Here is a 24,596-nt window from a genome sequence, read left to right on the forward strand (position 1 = left end):
AAGAAAAGGTAATTACTTTTTGGCATTTAAATTAGAAATAAATATTTATCAATATAGTTTGTACTGGTTTCCAAAAGAATATTGACATTTTGCTTAAGGCCTCAAGTTTTCTTCTTCTCTGCATGATGTCAAATTACAACCTAAAATGTTGCACAAAGTTTTTCATTAAATCCTGACACACTTTCTCCTCTCTGCTTCTTATCTTATGGAAGTGTCTTTTTAGGTTAGAGTTCATTAGCATTAATTTTCCAGTCCAAGAGAATAGCACTTGGGTTTCTCTCTTCCAGGAATTTTTGAAGCATTTTCCAAGGGCCACTTTCATATCTGAGCTCCATTTGAATCATACTGATGTGCACATCACCCAAGAAAACTTCATTTTAAATAGTGCTTATATACAGTAAAGCTTTAGATACATTGATCTATCTTCCTAATTAATAGCTATGTTAGTTTGAATATATTTGGTATTTTTATAGGCTTAATTATCACTAATGTCTTTTTTTCCCTTCTTGAATCTCCCACTTTCATCTAATGCATAGAAAACTAGTAGGCTAAATTAGGTACTTAATGCTAGTCAGAAGATTAAAATGGAGTGGATTCGTCTGTGATTATGGAATTCATTGCATCTCTGTTTCTATGCAAAGTGATTTTATTCCTAAGAGTTTAAGCTTTTAGCAGCACTGCTACTAATGAAGAAAATAGAATTTATCCATCATATTTTCAATTATTGATATTAGTTAAGAAAGTCAGAAACACTAAACCTTAAATATTTATCAAAATTAGAAAATAAGAAAGTACATCTTTGTCCATCAGAGTACTTTTTCAATGCCTGTCTGTAAAAAGCTTTAAATAAATCAAATTTATACAAATCTTACTTTTAAATCAGTTATATTGTTAGGTGGCTTTGAAATGAAGATCGCAAATTCTGTGATATTAATACAATTAACTTAACATGTATGTATTATTAATAATACTCAGGCTCTACTCACTCTAAGTACAGAATTTACATTCCAAGCAAATGAAGACTATAAATTCCATGAAGTGAGAGTGTTGTAAGTTTGAATAAGTAGGAAAGTTTTCTACCTTTTTATCTTTTTAGCATATCTTAGGTCTGAGAGATACACTTGTACTAAAAATAAATGAATTCATTGTTGACAATGACATTTCCACCTTATTGAAATACTGTCATCCATCTTCTTACCTCTCTCCCTTTGCACTGACCCCTTCTCTTGGTCTGTCGTGCTGGGAGTGGACCATAACAGCCAGAACTGAAAGTCCAGCCAAGCAGTAGTTTTAGAATAGTGCTGGCCAAGTTGTATTGTCTGAGTCCACAGTGATAAACACATTTGATTTTGAGACATTAAATATGGACAAGAAAAAGTGAAAGTGTTAGTCACCCAGTTGTGTCCAACCTTTTGGGATCCCATGGACTGTAGCCCATCAGGCTCTGCTTGTCCATGGGATTCTCCAGGCAAGGATACTGGAATGGGGTGCCATTCCCTTCTCCAGGGAATATTCCTGACCCAGGGATCAAACCTGGGTCTCCTGTGTTGCAGGCAGATTCTTTACCATCTGAGCCAATAAATATGGACATACATAAAGTTTAGACAAAAATATTGTGAAACAATAATGACCTTTCTATATAAAATTTACTGAATATGTATTGTTGTTGTTTAGTCACCAAGTCATATCTGACTCTTTGCATCCTCATGGACTGTAGCTTGCCAGGCTCATCTGTTCATGGGATTTCCCAGGCAAGGATACTGGAGTAGGTTGCCATTTCCTTCTCCAGGGGATCTTCCTGACCCAGGGATCGAACCTACATCTCCTGTGTCTCCTGCATTATTCTTTACTGCTGAGCCACCAGGGAAGCCACTGAATATATATATATATATATGTTTTTGATACAATATATGTATGTAATTTTATAAATTGCGCTTGTAAATTATGAACTTAAGAGTCAATTCTGGCCTTCAAGGTAGTTGTAGGTAAATTTCTCTCAGACATTTGAAAGTACTTTATTGAGTTTTCAAGGTGCTAGTTATACAGATGATTGAGTTTCTATAAAAATCTACTTTGCTAATCAAAGTCATTTTCATGTTAATTTGGTGTGTTAAGTATATAAAGTTGATATTAATTGTAACTAATTAAAAACATTTGCTACAAGTCATATTTTTCCCTATTATCTTTTTCCTTTACTGATCTTCATATATAAAAGCAACTTTAGATATATACAAATGAAATAATGACCACAAAATTAACTTTAAAAGATTTTACAAGATTTGAAGTCAAACAAGATTTTTAAAAGCTGTCTCAGTTAATATTTTTCATCCAAGATGAAGAGATTTTTCTAGCTACCAGATGTTAACTAAGCTTCAGGTTTAACTTGAGTGGTTTATTTAAATTTCAAATCAGGTTTTAAACTCTGTGTGTGTATGCATGCTAAATTTATCTGCATATGTTACATCTTACAACAATTTATTATGTTAAAATAGTGTATTTTATAGGCATTACATTATTAAATTAATGTCACAGCTCTATCAGAGGTTATCTTATAGAATAAGATTTTTTTTTTTTATTTCTTCCAATTCCTCTGTGAGAAACGAAATCAAATTTGGCCTGTATGTAGCACATGAAATTGTATCAGTAAACTACATTTCCTTAATTTTTCCCAAGGAGCAATATCTCTCTCTATATATTTTTATTTCAGGCTCCAGTGGTTGTGAAAAATGAAATCCTGTTTGACTTGTTTTCAGCCAATGAGCATTTACTCTGCAGTGAGGTAGGTTGGGGAAGTAGGAACCAAAAAGCTCCTTGAAGAATGCCTTCTGGGCCTGCTTAAACAACTCTCAGGTGGTCAATTTCAGTGTTGTTCCTCACCTTTAAATTTTAGTATAACTAAATATTTCATACCCAGACACTCAAAGAGGAAGAGAAGCTCTTTAATTGAGTTTAGCAAGAGAGTCGGTGGAGGAGATATTAATATTAGCACTGCTTGTGCCATGGACCAGGGTAGTCAGGTTCTCACCAGCTGAGCATTTCTCTTCTGGATCCATGTGCCTAGCAATTAACATAAAGTTGTTGCCAGTCCAAGCCTACATTAGGGTGTCTGGTGGTGTTTGACTTGCCAATGTGGAGGAATCAGGAAATTCAGTTCAAATGCAATACCTCACCTACACAAGACAGATTTTCAGTGCAGCAGTCCCACAGCCTGTGGGAATTCACCTTCTCCCTCTCCACCCGGGGTTCTATCCATCATAAGTAGACTTGTTCCACTTTCCTAAGGTAGTTAGATCAGAAACAGGGATTTTTTCATTATTTTCTCCGATGGCCCAGTCATAGGAGTGGGATGTAGTTATTATCAATTCAAACATTTTGTCTTTCTTATCTTTAACATCTTGGCCAATACTAAAATAAAAGTATTTATTTTTTTGTCAGGTTGTACTGAGTAGTATCAAATTATCTCTGAAATGTTTTATATTTTATGAATTCTAAACACTTTAGCATGTTTTCCATGAAAGTGTAAAATGTTTTATTTATTTATTTTTATTGAAGTGTAGTTGATTTACAATGTTATCTTAGTTTCTGTTTTACAGCAAAGTGATTCAATTCTACATATATACATATATATTATGCATGCATTCTTTTGTATATTTTTTCTATATGGTTTATCACAGAGTATTAAATATAGTTCACTGTGCTATACAGTAGGACCTTGTTATTTATCCATTATATACATAATAGTTTGCATCTGCTAATCCCAAACACCCAGTCCATTTCCCCCCCCCCACCTTCTTTCTTGGCAACCACAAGACTGTCTCTATGTCTGTCAGTCTGTTTCTGTTTTGTAGATAGGTTCATTTGTGTCATATTTTGAATTCCACAAAGGAAGTATAAAATAATTCTATAGTGAAATCTCCAGGTACATAGGAGGATATCTGATTTGTCTTTTTCAACTTAACCTACCTTTAAGAAGCTTTCTAGATAACCAAATTAAGAAAAATATAAATCTTATGACTTCAGACTGAAGTATTTAATCTCCTTACAAACTAGGCAGTGAAACATACTCTGAAGTTCAACTCTTCACTGTGCCTTGCCGCCTGATGAAAACCTTGCAGGTGGGAGTTTTACCTGGAGCACTGCTGTACCTGCTGATCAACACATGAATACGGGACTTAGAGTGTATTTAAGTGTGTGCCCAGTTTTACTTCTTTCTCATGTCTCATTGCTTTTCTAATTGATCTTATTGAGATAGAAGGATCATTATCTTCTCAAATTCTCACATTTACAGAATAGTAGCTCAATAAGGTGGCACTAGTGGTAAAGAGCAATGGCACCCCGCTCCAGTACCCTTGCCTGGAAAATCCCATGGATGGAGGAGCCTGGTAGGCTACAGTCCATGGGGTCGCTAAGAGTCGGACACAACTGAGCGACTTCTCTTTCACTTTTCCCTTTCATGCACTGGAGAAGGAAATGGCAATCCACTCCAGTATTCCTGCCTGGAGAATCCCAGTGACGGCGGAGCCTGGTGGGCTGCCGTCTATGGGGTTGCACAGAGTCGAACACGACTGAAGTGACTTTGCAGCAGCAGCAGCAGTGGTAAAGAACTCGTCTGCCAATGCAAGAGACTTAAAAAACTTGGGTTCAATACCTGAGCTGGGAAAATCCCCTGGAGGAGGGCATGACAACCCATTCCAGTATTCTTGCCTGGAGAATCCCATGAACAAAGGAGCCTGGTGAACTACAGTCCATAGGCTCACAAAGAGTTGGGCACTACTGAGTAACTAATGCGTTCACTTTCACAGCTCAATCCTTTATAAAAATTCCAAAATAAAGCCATCATTGCTCTCAGAAGTATTCAGTCTTCCTCCCTTCTCTCTCCTTTTCTGTCACACACTTACACACACACACACACACAGCTAAAATGGTGGTCAGTGTCAAATCACTGACCATTTACTCTGAAAGACAGCTCTTAGCTAAGGATTTTTAGCTTGTATTATGATTATATTTTCTGAGAACAAAAGCAAGATATATGACTTTATTCTGTAGGTCAGAAATAAAAATGTAGAATATATTACACGTAGAATCTAATAGTACTACTGGAAGTAGATTTTCAACTCCACCCACTCCCAAAATTACAGTGCCAACAATTGAAAAATAACTAATGAACACTATTGGTCTTTACCTCTAGCTAATGAGATGGATTATCAGCGAAATCTATACCGTGTGGAAGATATTCAATGGGAGTGCTTTGACCAATTATTTTAAAGGAACAGCAGGGGAACCCCCTCTTCTGGTCTGGAAGCCCTGGGAACACATATACTCTCTATGCAAGGCTGTGAAGGGTCACATGCCCTTGTTTAATAGCTATGGAAAGTATGTAGTGAAGCTTTACTGGATGGTAAGTTCTTGTACACATGTGTTAACATTTGTGTGTCTTTCATATTGCAATATGTTTCTCTTACCTGCTTTTAAAGAAGCTAATAGAAAATGAGACAGTTTATAAAGGCTGTCAACTGTGTACCTACTGGGGGAAAAGTCCTGCATATGTAATTTGAGATTTAAAAGAACACAGTTGCATCCTCTGTGATACCAGTTCCCTGTGCTTTTTATTTTTTTAATGTTTAAATATATATATATATATTATTTTTATTGGAATATAGTTACTTTACAATGTTGTGTTAGTTTTGACTGTATAGCAGAATGAATCAGCAATACATATACATATATCTCCTTTGTTTCAGATTTCCTTCCCATTTAGGTCCCCACAGAGCAATGAGTAGAGTTCCCTGTGCTCTACAGCATGCTCTCATTAGTTATCTATTTTACACATAGTACCAATAGTGCATATATGCCAATCCCAATCTCCCAACTCATCCCACCATGCCCCTTCCCCCTTGATATACATATGTTTATTCTCTACATCTGTGTCTCTGTTTCTGCTTTGCAAATAAAATCTTCTATACCATTTTTTTTCAGATTTCACATATATGCATTCAGTTCAGTTCAGTTCAGTCACTCAGTCATGTCCAACTCTTTGCAACCCCATGAATCTCAGCATGCCAGGCCTTCCTGTCCATCACAAACTCCTGGAGTCTACCCAAACTCATGTCCATTGAGTCGATGATGCCATCCAGCCATCTCATCCTCTGTCGTCCCCTTCTCCTCCTGCCCCCAATCCTTCCCAGCATCAGGGTCTTTTCCAATGAGTCAACCCTTCACATGAGGTGGCCAAAGTATTGGAGTTTCAGCTTCAACATCAGTCCTTCCAATGAACGACCAGGACTGCCAACTCTCACATCCATACATGACTACTGGAAACACCATAGCTTTGACCAGATGGATCTTTGTTGGCAAAATAATGTCTCTGCTTTTTAATATGCTGTCTAGGTTGGTCATAACTTTCCTTCCAAGGAGTAAGCGTCTTTTAATTTCATGGCTGCAATCATCATCTGCAGTGATTATATGCATTAATATATGATATTTGTCTTTCTCTTTCTGACTTACTTCACTCTGTAAAACTAGTGCTGCTGGGACCCCTGAGGGGCAGTCCTCTGCTGCCTCTGACCTTCCAGGTGGGCAGGCTGGGTAGGCAGGTGGATGCATAGGGCTCTGCCTTCTCTGATGTGGTATCAGGGTCATGGGCGGGAAACAGTGTTTGAGCTTAAGTGTGATCCAGTCCTCTCTTTGCTTCTCCTGAAGGGCCTGATCTGATCCATTTTTTGCCCTGAACTTCATATTTGTTTTCATGTTAAAAAATCTCACTTTGACACAGGAAATAGTTTACCTTCGCCTGAAAAGAAGCAAACGGGATAGTAGAAAGCACAAGTAGAGAATTCAAAACCCCTTAATTAACACAATGAAGTAGACTCACACCCCACTGAACAATGCTAGATTATATTAAACACCTTTGGGTTTGTCATGGTGGAATGCTCTTTTCTAAAGGCCCAGAGCTGCAGGCAGGCCCAGCTATGGGATTGTAGAGTCTCTTGTTCAAAAGTTATTAGCCATTTCAAGATGGTGATATCAGCACTTTAAGCAAGGCATGAGGTCCTGCAGAGTGTGGGGTCCCACGTGATTGCACGAGTCACATACCCACGAAGTTGGGCCTGGCAACAGAGGAAAAGTATTCTTGAAGATCTGAGGCAATGAGGAAAGTAAATCATGCTATCGTGTATTTCTAAGAACATGGCTTTCTCCTTAATGAGCCGGAGCCATCTATTCTTCCTGGGTTGGGGAATGCTGAAAGGCCAATGCTTAGGAATCAATAGGATCATTACAGTAGGAAGGGGCTTCCCAGGTGACTCAGCAGTAAAGAATTTGCCTGCCAGTGCAGGAGATGCTGGTTCGATCCCTGGTTGGGAAGATTCTCTGGAGAAGGAAATGGCAACCCACTCCAGTATTCTTGCCTGAGAAATCCCATGGACAGAGGAGTCCATGGGGTTGCAAAACAGTCGGACACGACCTAGCAACTGAGCATGCACAATAGAAAGGTAGAGAAGGGAATCTTAGCCTTTGAAATCCAAAATGGGAGTTTGGGTTTATTTTTTTTTATAACACCTTTTTTTCAAGACCTTGAAAGTCAAAGTGTTATTAGAGAAAATAACTTCCTAAATTCCTTTACCCTTCTATGTTGACCAATCAGGAGGCAGATTTGACAGAGTAGACTTTAGAGTATTACATGTGTACAGAGGAATGAGAGGGAGGATTTGGCATTAAGAATGTGGATACACAGAGGACAGTGTAGGATTATAGAAAGAAAGTAAACACGGGAAGAGTAAGGAGGTCAGATGCCTGGGTATTTAGACCCACTTCTGTACATTTGCCTAAACTTGAGTTGGGACGAAGTTCAAAATTATCAAGAATTTCAAAACAGCGTCAGCAGAACAGTAAACCAACCCTGTTAGTTTCTCTCTCTCTCTGCTCGTTGACATCCTCCCATCTTTTCTAATTTCTTCCTGGATAGGGTCAATGTTTATTAACACTGTATACCATTTTGCAAAGAAAATGTGATTTCTATTTAACTGTACAGATTCCTCAGAAACCTACACCTTCCTGAATTCAGAAACTTTTTAAAAATGAATTTAGTCTAATTTGGAAATGTCAGTCTGACACAGTCATTTAACCTGCCTCTTTAGATACTATAGTTCTTGGGAAAGAGGGCTAGGAATCAGAAAGACAACCCCATGTCCAGTGACTTCTTCTGGTCCCTCTTTGGTGTCACGTGTGGGGAATGATGCTAAACTGCTGAGCACTGAGATGATTAGCTCCATGTGAATTATGTGATAGGCCCCTTGCTGGCACTCATCTCTGAAGAGCATGGTCTTATTTGTGCTCACTGAGACTTGACAGAAAGCTTTTCTCATCTTCAGTATCTCCAGATCCATTCTTAGGGCCACATGGGCCCTTCAGGGTCCCTTGCACAGAAAGGCAGAGAGACCATCTCCCTCAAGAGAATAGGCATGCAATATGTCCTGGAACAAATACAGGGAACAATAAAATGTGGTAATTACGTAAAAGAACCGGACAACGTCCTGACAAATAGTAGATTCTCAACACTAGTAGTTTCCTCCCCTCTTTCCCATATTCTTTCTTTGCTCCTCTCTTCCCCCACTGCTGCCTCCTATTGTGGAAGCCAAAGGAATGGGTCATTCCTCCTCCTACCCCTTGGTAGAGTCAGTGGGAGACCCACACGATCAGCTTCCCAGATGCTCTCCTGCCCATCTTGAGTCCAGATGCAAAAATAGAGGGGATGTAGTGATCACATCCGCCCGATTCTCTCACAATATGACCTTGCTGTGGTTCAACTGCCCAAACTTGCTTAGTTCCTCTGGTATGCCCCTATTGCCTACTTATAAAACAGGTTATTTAAAGTTTTATTATGGAATTGTATTCTTTTATACATTGTTATTGTTTAGTTGCTGAGCTGTCTCCATCTATTTGAAACCCCATGGATTATAGCCTGCCAGGCTCCGCTGTCCATGGAATTTCCCAGGCAATTTACATCCCAAACTTCACTTTGCCATTTCCTCCTCCAGGAAATCTTCCCAACCCAGGGATTGAACCTGTGTCTCCTATGTCTCTTCTGTCTCCTGATTGCAAGCAAATTCTTTACCACTGAGCCACTTGGGAAGGCTTTATACATTGTAGGTAATAATAAATGTGAATATAAAGGAAGCACTTTTTAAATTAGTCTTTTTAGCTGTGTGGCCTCCACCTGACTGTGATTTGTAATTTTTATGTAGTCAATTATGTCATTATATTTCTTTACAGAATCTAGGATATTTGTCATTTAAATAAGGTACTACCTCAAGAATACAAAAAATATTTCCCTTTAGTTTTATTTTAATGTTTAGATCTTTCATTTGTTTCATCTACTGTGAGAAATGAAGAACTGGTTTATTTTTTTTTTTTACTTAAAAAACCTCAGCCAGTTGCCCCAGCATTTTATATCAATATTTTATCTTTTACCCATTGATTTTAAAAACTGCTTTTATCATACACTAATTTTCCAATTTGAAATTGTGTTTGATTTGGGACTCTCTTTTCTTTCACTACTTTCCTTGTTCTCTTCAGATACCATATTACTTTAATTATAAGGAATTTATAGTTTGCTTTGATTTTTTGGAATAAAATGCACCTCTTACTCTCATTTCAATGTTTTCTTAGCATTTCTGGGTAAACATTTCTACTAGTATTTATCTTTGGACACATATTTATAATTGTTTATTCCTTGTTCTACATATAAAAGGGTTAATCCTTACTCCTCATCATTGTTTTGTGTTTGTTTGTTTTTACTACAGCTTCCCTTCTCTGGAACATTTTATTTTGATTCATCTTTCATTCAGAAGGAATATGCATTCCAAAATTTTATTTACTTAGAATATATATGTGAATTTTGGGGGTAACAATATTGACGTCTATTTTCCTCTGTACATGATTATGTGAATGATCATTTTCTTACATATGGAAAAAGTAGCTGGTAACCTGTTTTAGACTATAATAGCCAATGCCTGAGTATCTCCTGTGTTGAACACTTCAGGCACTCATTCTGAGCACTCTCCACCCTGCCTGAAACCCTGATGCTGTCTCCCCTGAATCTGCTTCACTTTTCTTTATGCACTGAGTATGAAATATCCACTTAGTTCAGTTCAGTTCAGTCGCTCAGTCATGTCCGACTCTTTGCGACCCCATGAATCACAGCACGCCAGGCGTCCCTGTCCATCACCACCTCCCAGAGTCTACCCAAACCCATGTCCATCGAGTCGATGATGCCATCCAGCCATCTCATCCTCTGTCGTCCACTTCTCCTCCTGCCCCCAATCCTTCCCAACATTTCATTAATATAAGGATATATATATATATGAATATGAAGCTATTGCTTTCTAGATGTTTTCTTTTCCCAGGGCTTTTGTTCATACATATATTCTTATTTTCACCATTGGCCCAATCTATAGTTCTTTTGGTAAAGTAAATACAGAAGCCAAGTTACAGTAACCTCTTGCTAGTTCTCTTCTACTTTGATCCATTCTTTAAAATTGGACTGTAGCCCTAGAGAGTATAGTAAAATACTGAGTGATGATAGTGAATAGATGAAAGTGAAAGTCGCTCAGTCATGTCCGACGCTTGGCAACCCATGAACTGTAGCCCACCAGGCTCCTCTGTCTATGGAATTCTCCAGGCAAGAGTACTGGAGTGAGTAGCCATTCCCTTCTCCAGGAGATCTTCCCAACCCAAGGATTGAACTGCAGACAGATTCTTAACAGGCTGAGCCACCAGGGAAGTGAATAGATAGAGGCAATTTTTAAAGAGACAGAAACAAGAACTTTGCTGTTTGAGAGACCATGTTCATGGAATAGAGATGGCCACCTGGTTTTCTAGTTGATATCTATTCTCTCTGGGCTAAGATCAAACATTTCTGCCTCTCTCCCCCTAATTCCCAGGTGGTAGGGCTAAGTCAACACCTCTTTCCAGATGAGGTGTAGTACAGAGTTAGAGGAAATTATTTCTGAAAAGGTAAAATGAATTGTTATTTTCACTATGTATGTCCTTTTCCGGACATACACAATTTAATTTCTGGCTTTTTCCTCTTCCAATTCTAATTCAGTATTTATGTGTCTATCCTTCAGTTTTCACTGCAAATATTTCAGAAACGTGTTCATACATACATTCTCTGTTACTTTCTACTGTTTGATTCAAGATGATATACTGGAGATGCATCCTCTGCCCTACCTCAGTTTTCCTTCCCCGTACAGTCTTGTACACCTTAAGGCTGCTCCTCATTGCTTTTTTTCCCCTTCCATTTATAGACACCTTCTTATTTGTTTCTTACTGGACATTGATTTCTCCTTCTGCCTTTTTACATGTATTCTCCTCCCTCTTTCTTGTTGCCCCTTGAAGCATTTATGAGGCTGAGATGGTAAAGAATCTGCCTGCAATGCAGGAGACTCGAGTTTGATTCCTGGGTTGAGAAGATCCCCTGCAGAAGGGAATGGCAACCCACTCCAGTATTCTTGCCTGGAGAATCCCAAGGACAGAGAAGCCTGGCGGGCTACAGTCCATGGGGTTGCAAAGTCAGGCACGACTGAGTGACTAGCACTTCACTTTTAGTCACGTCCTCAAAGTAAGCCAACCACTGAGAACCCTTTGGCATGACACTTAAAGTTCAAGTTTTTATACCAGTGTATTGTTTCTCCTGTAAAAGTATTCCCATTTTTTTTCCAGTTTGGATTCTAAGAGAATAGCCTCAAAGTTCTTTGACATCAACCAGACAAAAATTTATTAGGTAGCATGAAGAACAGTATCATAAAACAAAGTTTTCTTTTTTCTTTCACCTGGCAGTGATAACAATGCTACTGAGCTACATATGGTCTCCTCGGTACTTTCCAATATCAGCATTCCTTGGGCTCCTTGAAAAAAGCAATTACATTATTGCTCTCCACTTGAAATATGTATTGCTCTTGGCAATCTTTCTCTGAGTGCTTTCATTTAGCTCTGAATAAGCAAGAAAACACACACATTGAGACCAGTGGTTTTCCCCAATCGTCATCTATCTCTCCATACAAAAGCATACTATTTTTTATTTCTGATTAACTTGTATACTTTTTAAGCACAATGTTATTATAGAATTTGGAGTTTATTCAACTGTGGGTGCAGGACACACCCGCATAAACCCTATCTATTGTACTTTCCATACCCCAACCCACAGTCTGGGCAGAGTTTGCAGTCAGCATTTGAAACAAAGTCTCTCACACACAGTGACATTTTTGTTCTTTAAACAGTGTTTTCAAGGCATATGCCATGACAAATTCTTTCCTATTATTCAATTACTTTTATTTTCAAAATGGAAATTTTTTATTCTCAATTCATTATTTTTAATTTTATATATGCTTTTATTAAAACATACTCAGTCATGTCCAACTCTTTGCGACCCCATGGACTATAGCCCACCAGGCTCCTCTGTTCATGGGATTCTCCAGGCAAGAATACCAGAGTGGGTTGCCATCCCCTTCTCCAGGGAATCTTCCCAACTCAAGGATCAAACCTGGGTTTCCTGCATTGTAGGCAGATTCTTTACCAGTGAGCCACTAGGAAAACTCATTATTAACTCTATATATGCTTTTATTAAAACACATTCAAACACTATTAAAATGTTTAAATTAGTAAATGAAATGTCCCTATGAGTCTACCTACCCAGACAATCATAGTAAATTATCTATGTTTATCCTCTTAAACCTTTTTCTTAGAAGTATATATGTAAACACACTATATATAAACTGTACTAGCAGTAACATCATATAGTATTCATCATTCTGTATGTTTTCCCTAACCATGGACATTTTTTATGCTAATATTTGTTGATCTACCTTGTACTCCATTGCTTGAACATAACAATAATTACGGTTGACCTTAGAATAACATAGGTTTGAATTGCCCAGGTCCACTTGAAAGTTTACTTTTTAAAAATAAATACAGCCATATATTTATGATCTGCCCTTGGTTGAATTCTCAAATAAGGGAGTAGGGCCAACTGTAGGACTTGAGTATGTCCAGATTTTGGTACATGTGACTGATTCTGGAACCAGTTCCCCTACAGATAGCAGGAGACAATTGGATAGATACTTTGCTAATTTCATATTGACAGACATTTAGGCTATGACCAGTGTTTTACCAAAGTGATTCAGTTTTATGTATATATATACATATCTATATAATTTTCAGATTCTTTTCTATTATAGGTTATTACAAGAAATTGAATATAGTTCTCTGTGCTATATAGTATATCCTTATTTATCTAATTTATATACAGTAGTGTGTTTCTGTTATTCCCATAGTCCTAATTTATCCCTCACCCTCTTTCCCCTTTGGTAACCGTAAGTTTTTTGCTTTCTTTTTTTTCTATGTCTGTGAGTCTGTTTCTGTTTTGTGAGTAAGTTCATTTATATTATTTTGTAGATTCCACATATAAGTGATATCATGTAATATTTGTATTTGTCTGACTTACTTCACTTAGTATAATAATCTCTAGGTCCATCTATGTCTGCAAATGGCAGTATTTCATTTTTAATGGTTGGATAATATTCTGTTGTATATAAGAATATCACATCTTCTTATCCATTCATATGTCAATGGACATTCAGGCTATTTTCATGTCTTCTTGGCTATTATAAATAATGCTGCTGTGAACATTGGGTTGCATGTGTCTTTTTGAATTATTATCCCTAGTGTTTTTGAGGATTTTTTTTGTAGTGATAGATCTAGGGATTAAAATATACACACATAGCTTATCACAGTCCAGTAATATCATTTTACCGCTTAAACTGGAATATAATTTTACCTACCTTTTAGACTCCTTTACACCTCTCTATCTATAACATAGTTGTCTGAAATGTTTCCTCTACATATGTTGAGGCCCTCATGAAAACTGTTGCTTTTAAATCTCAAATAAAATTTTAAAAGCTCAAGGGGAAAAGAATACTCCATAATTTAACCATATGTTTACTCTTTCCTTTACTCTTCATTCCTGATGTTCCATTATCTTTTTCTTTTTTTTGCCTTTGAGTAATTTCCTTTTGCCATTTTTTTTCAACCAGTTGCCTGGTGACAAATTATCTTCTCTTCCCTTTATCTGAAAACATTTTTATTTCACCTTTATTCTTAATATTTTCACTCAGTGCAGAATTTGGGGTTGACAGTTGTTTTTCTTTCAGTATTAAGTGTGCTACTTTCTTCTGGCCTCTGTCGTTTCTGGAAAGCAATCTGCTGTTCTCTTGTAGGCGATGTCTTCTCACAGGCTGCTTTCAGGCTTTTGTCTTTGTCTCGAGTTTTTAGAAGTTTGACTTTAATGTGTGTAGATTCCTCGATGTTGATTTCTCTGACATTATCCTGTTTTGGACATTCTGAGCACCTTAAATCTGTAAGATTAGGTTGTGACAAATTTGGAAAGTTTTCAATCTTTCCTCAAACCTATTGCAGCTCCATATTCATATTGATTGTACCTTTTGTGTGTGTGTGTGTGTGTGTTTTGACTCTAATAGCATGTTATATATTTTTCCATTGTCTCACAGGTCCCTGAAACTCATCATAATTTTTAAATCTATATTTCCCTTATTGCTCATAATTTCTATTGATTTAACTTGCTGTTCACTAATTTCTCTGAAATTTGCTTTCTGCTATCAACAGTTTTGTTTATTGTTTAATACTAAGTTCAAAATTTCTATTTCATCGTCTTAAATATTTTCTCTCTCTTTGTTGAGATTTTCTATTTTTTTGGTTCAAGAGGGTTCATAATTACTTGTTGGAGCATATTTTAACAGCAGATTTATAGTTCAAGCCTAAAAATTTCAGCTTTTCTGTCATTTTGACTTTCTGGCCTATAGATTGCATTTTCTTACTGAAGTTAAGATATTCCTGGGTTTTGGTTTGAGGAGACGTTTTGGACAGTTTCCTGGATGTTATTGCTGTTATATCTTAATGACTTTGGTTTCTAATTAAAACATCTATTTTAGCAGGTAGTCAGCCTGTTTAGGGAGAAGGCAATGGCAAGCCATTCCGGTACTTTTGCCTGGAAGAGCCCATGGACAGAGGAGGCTTGTAGGCTGCAGTCCATGGGGTCGCTAAGAGTCGGACACGACTGAGCGACTTCACTTTCACTTTTCCCTTTCATGCATTGGAGAAGGAAATTGCAACCCACTCCAGTGTTCTTGCCTGGAGAATCCCAGGGACGGGGGAGCCAGGTGGGCTGCCGTCTATGGGGCCGCACAGAGTCGGACACTACTGAAGCAACTTAACAGCAGCAGCAGCAGCAACCTGTTTAGATTTGTGATGTACACCCTGGATCACTTTTGTGAACTTTTCCCTTGTGGCTCAACTGGTAAAGAATCTGCCTGCAATGAGAGAGACCTGGGTTTGATCCCTGGGTTGGGATGATCCCCTGGAGAATGGAAAAGCTACCCACTCCAGTATTCTGGCCTGGAGAATTCCATGGACTGTATAGTCTATGGAGTTGCAAAGAGTCGGACCTGACTGAGCGACATTCACTTCCACTTTCAAATCTCAGTTTAACTTATAAAACCTGACTATCTCACAGTTAACCATCTCACAGTCTCCTTGCTGCAGCCGAGGAGGGGAAAGTGTGCTCTACTGCATGAGTGGCTATGGAAATAATAGGTTCTTCCAGGCCAGACGTCTCCTCTTTCCTGAAGAAAAGGAAGGAAGGACGATGGAAGTCAGATCTTCCCATTGACTCTGCTGGGGAGAGAAACTGCTTTGTTTACTTCAGATCAAGTGTGGAAGTCAGAGCTCTGCCCTGAGTGGGAATAGCACACCTGTTATTGGAGAGGAAATAGGGGGAAATTAGAAATTATATAAATAGGAGAAAATATAAAAATAGGGGAAAATAGTCTCATTTATATAATAATGACCACTCGATTTTTTGGAAACCTCTAACTGGAAGAGGTCAGTCTTCGTTCCAATCCCAAAGAAAGGCAATGCCAAAGAATGCTCAAACTACCGCACAATTGCACTCATCTCACATGCTAGTAAAGTAATGCTCAAAATTCTCCAAGCCAGGCTTCAGCAATACGTGAACCGTGAACCTCCAGATGTTCAAGCTGGTTTTAGAAAAAGCAGAGGAACCAGAGATCAAATTGCCAATATCCGCTGGATCATCGAAAAAGCAAGAGAGTTCCAGAAAAACATCGATTTCTGCTTTATTGACTATGCCAAAGCCTTTGACTGTGTGGATCACAATAAACTGTGGAAAACTCTGAAAGAGATGGGAATACCAGACCATCTGACCTGTCTCTTGAGAAACCTGTATGCAGGTCAGGAAGCAACAGTTAGAACTGAACATGGAACAACAGACTGGTTCCAAATAGGAAAAGGAGTACGTCAAGGCTGTCTATTGTCACCCTGCTTATTTAACTTATATGCAGAGTACATCATGAGAAACGCTGGGCTGGAAGAAACACAAGCTGGAATCAAGATTGCCGGGAGAAATATCAATAACCTCAGATATGCAGATGACACCACCCTTATGGCAGAAAGTGAAGAAGAACTAAAGAGTCTCTTGATGAAGGTGAAAGAGGAGAGTGAAAAAGTTGGCTTAAAGCTCAACGTTCAGAAAACTAAGATCATGGCATCTGGTCCCATCACTTCATGGGAAACAGATGGGGAAACAGTAGAAACAGTGTCAGACTTTATTTTTTTGGGCTCCAAAATCACTGCTGATGGTGACTGCAGCCATGAAATTAAAAGACGCTTACTCCTTGGAAGGAAGGTTATGGCCAACCTAGATAGCATATTTAAAAGCAGAGACATTACTTTGCCAACAAAAGTCCGTCTAGTCAATGCTATGGTTTTTCCAGTGGTCATGTATGGATGTGAGAGTTGGACGGTGAAGAAAGCTGAGCGCCGCAGAATTGATGCTTTTGAACTGTGGTGTTGGAGAAGACTCTTGAGAGTCCCTTGGACTGCAAGGAGATCCAATCAATCCATCCTAAAAGAGATCAATCCTGGGTGTTCATTGGAAGGTCTGATGTTGAAGCTGAAACTCCAGTACTTTGGCCACCTCATGAGAAGGGTTGACTCATTGGAAAAGACCCTGATGCTGGGTAGGATTGGGGGTGGGAGGAGAAGGGGATGACAGAGGATGAGATGATTGGATGGCGTCACCGAATCAATGGACATGGGTTTGGATAGACTCCGGGAGTTGGTGATGGACAGAGAGGCCTGGTGTGCTGCAATTCATGGGGTCGCAAAGAGTCAGACAAGACTGAGCGACTGAAATGAACTGAACTGAATCTCTGATTACACTTTTCTTGATTTTTTATAATTGTGATTTGAACTATTATTTATAAAACATATTTTTTATTTTCTATTCAGCTTGGTCAGAGGAGAAAGAGGGTATAAATGTATATAGCCAGTAGTTATCATGACCTGGAATTGAAGTATTCAGTTCAGTTGCTCATTCGTGTCCGACTCTTTGCAATCCCATGAATCGCAGCATGCTAGGCCTCCCTGTCCATCACCAACTCCTAGAGTCTACCCAAACTCATGTCCATCAAGTCAGTGATGCTATCCAGCCATCTCGTCCTCTGTTGTCCCCTTCTCCTTCTGCCCCCAATCTTTCCCAGCATCAGGGGCTTTTCCAATGAATCAAATCTTTGCATGAAGTGGCCAAAATGTTGGAGTTTCAGCTTCAACATCAGTCCTTCCAATGAACACCCAGGACTGAACTCCTTTATGATGGACTGGTTGGATCTCCTTGCAGTCCTAGGGACTCTCAAGTGAGTGAGTGAAGTGAGTGAGTGAGTGAAGTCGCTCAGTCGTGTCCGACTCTTTGCGACCCCATGGATTGTAGCCTACCAGGCTCCTCCGTCCATGGGATTCTCCAGGCAAGAATACTGGAGTGGGTTGCCATTTCCTTCTCCAGGGGATCTTCCCGACCCAGGGATCGAACCCGGGTCTCCGGCATCGGAGGCAGACGCTTTAACCTCTGAGCCAGGGACTCTCAAGAGTCTTCTCCAACACCGCAGTTCAAAAGCATCAATTCTTCAATGCTCAGCTTTCTTCACAGTCCAACTCTCACATCCATACATGACCACTGGAAAAACCATAGCCTTGACTAGACGGATTTTGTTGGCAAAGTATTGTCTCTGCTTTTTACTAGGCTATCTAGGATGGTCATAACTTTCCTTCCAAAGAGTAAGCGTCTTTTAATTTCATGGCTGCAATCACCATCTGCAGTGATTTTGGAGCTCAAAAAAATAAAGTCTGACACTGTTTCCCCATCTATTTCCCATGAAGTGATGGGACCAGATGCCATAATCTTAGTTTTCCGAATGCTGAGCTTTAAGCCAACTTTTTCACTCTCCTCTTTCACTTTCATCAAGAGGCTTTTTAGCTCCTCTTCACTTTCTGCCATTACGGTGGTGTCATCTGCATATCTGAGGTTACTGATATTTCTCCCAGCAATCTTGTTTCCAGCTTGTGTTTCATCCAGCCCAGCGTTTCTCATGATGTAATTTACATATAAGTTAAATAGGCAGGGTAACAATATACAGCCTTGACGTACTCCTTTTCCTATTTGGAACCAGTCTGTTGTTCCATGTCCAGTTCTAACTGTTGCTTCCTGACCTGCATACAGGTTTCTCAAGAGACAGGTCAGGAGGTCTGGTATTCCCATCATGGAAAATACTAAAATTTGAGCATGACTATTCTAAAGTAGCTTTTATTAACTTATGTTTATCTTAACAAAAAGACATCTTTCCATACAAGGATTCTATAATTAAACATTTTGATGGTCTTTTAAAATTATGCAGCACTAAAAGTAAACTCAGTAAAAATGTCCAATATACATCATTTACATGCTATGATAAAAATTCAGTCAGTTCAGTTCAGTCGCTCATTTGTGTCCGACTCTTTGCAACCCCATGGACTGCAGCATGCCAGGCCTCCCTGTCCCTCACCAACTCCTGGAGTTTGTCTAAATTCATGTCCATTGAATCAGTGATGCCATCCAACCATCTCATCCTCTGTCGTCCCCTTCTCCTCCTGCCTTCAATCTTTCCCAGCATCAGCGTCTTTTCAAATGAGTCAGTTCTTCGTATCAGGTGGCCAAAGTATTGGAGTTTCAGCTTCAACATCACTCCTTCCAATGAATATTCAGGACTGATTTCCTTTAGGATAGACTGGTTGCATCTTTTTGCAGTCCAAAGGACTCTCAAGAGTCTCCTCCAATACCATATTTCAAAAGCATCAGTTCTTCGGCACTTAGCTTTCTTTATAGTCCAACTCTCACATCCATACATGACTAATGGAAAAACCACAGCTTTGACTAGACAGACCTTTGTTGGTTAAGTAATGTCTCTGCTTTTTAATATGCCGCCTAGGTTGGTCATAACTTTTCTTCCAATGAGCAAGAGTCTTTTAATTTCATGGCTGCAATCACCATCTGCAGTGATTTTGGAGCCCCAAAATATAAAGTCTCTCATTGTTTCCACTGTTTCCCCATCTATTTGCCATGAAGTGATGGGCCCAGATGCCATGATCTTAGTTTTCTGAATGTTGAGCTTTAAGCCAACTTTTTCACTCTCCTCTTTCACTTTCATCAAGACGCTCTTTTGTTCTTTCTCGCTTTCTGCCATAAGGGTGGTGTCAACTGCATATCTGAGGTTATTGGTATTTCTCCCAGCAATCTTGATTCCAGCTTGTGCTTCTTCCAGCCCAACGTTTCTCATGATGTACTCTGCATATAAGTTAAATAAACAGGGTGACAAGATACAGCTTTGACATACTCCTTTCCTGATTTTGAACCATTCTGTTGTTCCATGTCCATTTCTAACTGTTGCTTCCTGACTTGCATACAGATTTCTCAGGAGGCAGGTCAGGTGGCCTGGCATTCCCAGCTCTTGAAGGATGTTCCACAGTTTTTTGTAATTCACACAGTCAAAGGCTTTGGCATAGTCAATAAAGCAGAAATAGATGTTTTTCAGGAACTCTCTTGCTTTGGCGATGATCCAAAGGATGTTGGCAATTTGATCTCTGGTTCCTCTGCTTTTTCTAAAACCAGCTTGAACATCTGGAAGTTCACGGTTCATGTACTGTTAAAGCCTGTCTTGGAGAATTTTGAGCATTACTTTCTTAGCATGTGAGATGAGTGTAATTGTGTGGTAGTTTGAACATTTTTTGGCATTGCCTTTCTTCGGGACTGGAATGAAAACTGACCTTTCCCAGTCCTGTGGCCACTGCTGAGTTTTCCAGATTTGCTGGCATATCGAGTGCAGCACTTTCACAGCATCCTCTTTTAGTATTTGAAATAGCTCAACTGGAATTCCATCTCCTCCACTAGCTTTGTTTATTGTTATGCTTCCTAAGGCCCACTCGACTCCACTCTCCAGGATGTCTGGCTCTAGGTGAATGATCACACCATCGTGATTATCTGGGTTATGAAGATCTTTTTTGTACAGTTCTTCTGTGTATTCTTGCCACCTCTTCTTAATATCTTCTGCTTTTGTTAGGTCCAAAAATACCAAATGCAAAAATTATTTGTATTTATGTATACATATATAAATGCGAAGGAAATTGCAACCCACTCCAGTACTCTCGCCTGGAAAACTCTATGGACTGAGGAGCCTGGTAGGCTATACAGTCCATGAGGTCGCAAAGAGCCGAACACGACTGAGTGATTTCAGTTCAGTTATATATACATAACATTTCATTTATGTATCCACCCCTTGGACAGCAAGGAGATCAAACCACTCAATTTTACTGTGTATTATTTTGAGTTGTTTTACTTAATGTTAGAAGAGAGGATAGCTAAATATCTGTTCCTTCAAACCTATCTTGCCCTACATTATCCACAAGGAAAGAAATAAAAAGTCACATAACCACTAAATAATGTAGTATGAGTTCAGTTACAAGTGTCATAAAAAGAGGACATTTTCACCCTACTGTTCCTATCTACCTAGGAAAAGTATACTGTTCGTTGAGGCTTGAATTCAAATGTCAACTTCCTGTGAAGACATCCCCTGAGCAAATTAGTCACATTTTCCTTTCTTATTCCAGAGCATTTGAAACATATTACATATTACATTTTGTATTATTTTCCTATATGCCCTCCCTCTTTAGACTATAAACAATTCAATGATATAGGTATAAGCCATATATTATGCAGATCTTTGAGTTCACAAGGCTTGCATCACTGCTGAAAAATGTTTCTTGGGAAAAGGAATGAATTCAAAATAAAATCTCACATGTAAAACCAAAGTTTAAAGAAGTTTGAGCTCACAATCATTAATTTTATCATTTATCTCAAACTTTTAATTATGAAGTGATATATATAGGTAAATATATCATGATTTTATTAGATAAAGAATTAACCAACTTTATGTCCAAAATAGATCTTTAATTAGGAGTAAAAGTAATATGATAATTGGAAGTATAATCTCACTAAGCCTATGAGGATAGAAAATCATTACTAAAGTTACATTTGGAGAATTTGCATCATCACTACAAATACGTTATTTAATTGTGCCTAAACTTATCCATGATTGTATGATGTTTTGGTTTGCATTTTGAAATAGTTCAATTTACCCCATTATGTAGGATGGGGCATCCAAGAATGTGCTAGAAAACCTCATAAATAGTGACACTATAGATATAGATATAGATATGTTTTAATTACAATAAATAAAATAATAAGCTAAAATTCTCAGAGTAGTTTGCAATACTAGTAGGTCAGTCATTAGATGTAAGATGCTAAAATAAAATAACAATTATAAAATAAAATTATAAAAATTGTAAATAATAATGTCAGCAGTATACAAGAATGTGTGTGAAAAAATAATGTAAATCACTGACGGTATATTCCTTTCTTCTCATCTTTAGGGTTGCTGGAGAAAGATAACTATTGATGACTTTCTGCCTTTTGATGAAGAAAATAATCTATTGCTTCCAGCTACAACCTATGAATTTGAACTTTGGCCAATGCTTTTGTGTAAAGCTATCATTAAGCTGGCAAATGTTGAGTAAGTAGAATAAAGAATTATCACCCACTTGTATAAAAACAAAATGGCAAACAGCAGCAACAACAACCATGCATCAATATTGCATAGCTTTATTTTTCAAAAAATCGTTTTTAAAAAGCATTTTCTCCAAACAGTGTAAACTTTCTAATATAACAATAAACATTCCAAAGCCACTGGTTTGAAGTGTTATGTTAGCCAGCAATGAGACAAAATTCCCCCAAGAAAAATGCTCAAAACTGATTCTGGAAAGTCAGTCATGGAAAGTAAAGTTTCAGTTTAATGAAACAAAGAAGTTATTTTGTAGGGGAAAATACTGGTTCATCTAATTATTGAATATATGTCCTGTTGTTGTTTAGTTGCTAAGTCATGTCCAACTCTTTTGCGACCCCATGGACTGTAGCCCACCAGGCTTCTCTGTCCATGGGATTTTTCCAGGCAAAAATACTGAAACGGGTTGCCATTTCTTGCTCCAGTGTATCCTGGATCCAGTTAAAGTCTTAGGCTCTGTGTATGCAGCCATCATTTGCTAATCTTGAAAATCTGATCTCTTCTGAAGGATGTCCATGTGTTCCTCATGGTTTAGGTAACACTGGTCGTTTGTATACATTCACAATGAAAACTATCATGTTTCCTTCAATATTCCTGGGAAATCTGCTTGTGTCTTAGATTCCTGCACCAGCCTATACAAGATGTGCCTTCGCTTCCACTTGCAGACTGTGGTCCTTCTATTCTGGCCCTTGTGCCAGTGCTGAGTTGTTTCAGTCGTGTTTGACTCTTTGCAACCCCACGGACTATAACCCACCAGGCTCCTCTGTCCATGGAATTTTCCAGGCAAGAATACTGGAGTGGGTTGCTGTTTCCTTCTACAGGGGATTTTCCTGAGGCAGGGATTGAACCTGCATCTCTTGTATCTCCTGCATTGGCAGGTGCGTTCTTTACCACTAGTGTTTTATTCTGGCCTGAGTGGTGCAAAAAAGCTTTGATACCTGAGTTGCCAATGCAAGGCAACTGTGTGTCTCCAATCCGTGGGAGAATTCTCACACACAATGCACCAGCTTGAATTTGCTACCCTTCCGCCTCCTGCAGTTTATCACCGCAGGTCCTTTTCAGCAGAACACTCCCACTTGCTCTAACAGGCCACTCCGGCCACTGGCTCAAAGCTCAGCCCCCTCCCCTTCTTTTATAATACACAGCTATGTCAGTCAGAAGCCTGGTCTGCTTTTTTGAGGTTTTCTTTTGGCTCAGCTTCCTTTTTCTCTCCCAAAGCCACACAAACAAAAACAGCCCCTCCCACTGCCACCCTCTTCATCTCTCTTTTCTGTTACCAACCCTCAATTTTCTATCCGGAATTTGTGTTAGCCAGTTTGCAACCCTTAATTTCAATCATTTTAAAAAGCTCGGAGCATTTAGATAGCGGAATACTACTAAGTATTTAAAATGGTAACAACTATGTTTGTTTATCTTTGAAAGGAAATAATGTTCCTAATCCTCAGATGTAACTTGAAGTCCTGAGAATGAGAGCAGCTAGGCCAGTGAAGCAGTAAATGCGTGACCCGGATAACTGGAGTGGCATTTTTATCTTTCTTAAAGCTACAGTAGAATTTTAAAGCAACTTGAAAAATGACATTATGGTTATTTTTGAAAAACAAACAAATCTAACTTGTAAATAAAGGACCAGACTTAATGTAGGATGCTTCTTAGACCTTGAAGTGGAAATCACTACGTGGTCCAATTTATATTTATCCAAAAGTTTTTCTCAGATCTTACAGTAGATAATGAATTTCTTAATGTGAGTTTTAGCTTTCTACACTAAAAATTAATATTTAGTAGTTATTTAAATATCACTGTGACATATGCAGAGGAAAAAAACATTACTTTTATGAGCTTTGCTCAGTCACCTCCTAAATATGATTATTCAAAGAGGAGGTTGGACTGTGAATATCTATTCCAGTAGATATTTGTTATCTTGGAGATATGTGGACACATCACGGTTTATAATCTGCAAACAAAAAACCTATTTAAATTTCTAAATGATGGAGTGTGTGACTTAGATTTATTTCTGAATTAAAAAACATGTATACCAATCAATACCATCAGTCACCACCACTGGCATAAGGTGGAACTGAAGCTCTGATTCCTGAGCAAAATATAGATATAGCATTTGTGTGTGTTACTGAAAATAGACTAATCACTTCAGAAAAATATTAAAAGTAAAGGATTAAAATAAGAGGAGTGATATTTAATCAATCACAGTCTCATTGACTTTATGCCATAGTGGCAGATCCACTCTTTTGTACAAGATAGAATGGATGTTTCTGGCTTCTCTAAAATTATCTAAGGATTTTATCAAAAATGTCTGATGCTCATCTTGCCCTGCCATGTGTGAGACTGGCTTAATATACAGACTCATAGGAATCTTATGATAATTACTGAAACTTGAAAGAGGAAAGACACTGCCTTATTTTTAAAAGAACATGATAATATGTTGAATATACAGAAGAGATTATATATCATCTATATATATATGAAGTGAAGTGAAAGTAGCTGAGTTGTGTCTGACTCTATGCA

At 38.4% G+C, this 24,596-nt stretch overlaps 1 protein-coding gene across 8 annotated transcripts in view; it reads left to right on the forward strand.

The window, feature by feature from the left end:
• Positions 1-24,596, forward strand: part of ADGB (androglobin) — a 176,823-nt gene that overhangs the window by 22,768 nt on the left and 129,459 nt on the right. For 3 of the 8 annotated variants that reach the window (XM_081529900.1, XM_081529898.1, XM_081529897.1), the window contains exons 4-6: positions 2,708-2,779; positions 5,189-5,398; positions 21,889-22,028. In XM_081529900.1, coding sequence (XP_081386026.1) covers positions 2,708-2,779; positions 5,189-5,398; positions 21,889-22,028 — 422 coding nt within the window. Of the gene's footprint in view, positions 1-2,707; positions 2,780-5,188; positions 5,399-9,041; positions 9,144-21,888; positions 22,029-24,596 lie in introns of those variants that run through there. The other 5 variants (XM_081529904.1, XM_081529901.1, XM_081529899.1 and 2 more) reach the window with 3 other exon arrangements.

The sequence above is a fragment of the Giraffa tippelskirchi genome, chromosome 9 (assembly GCF_054371585.1).
Source record: "Giraffa tippelskirchi isolate mGirTip1 chromosome 9, T2T-mGirTip1v1.2.pri, whole genome shotgun sequence".
Taxonomy (NCBI): domain Eukaryota; kingdom Metazoa; phylum Chordata; class Mammalia; order Artiodactyla; family Giraffidae; genus Giraffa; species Giraffa tippelskirchi.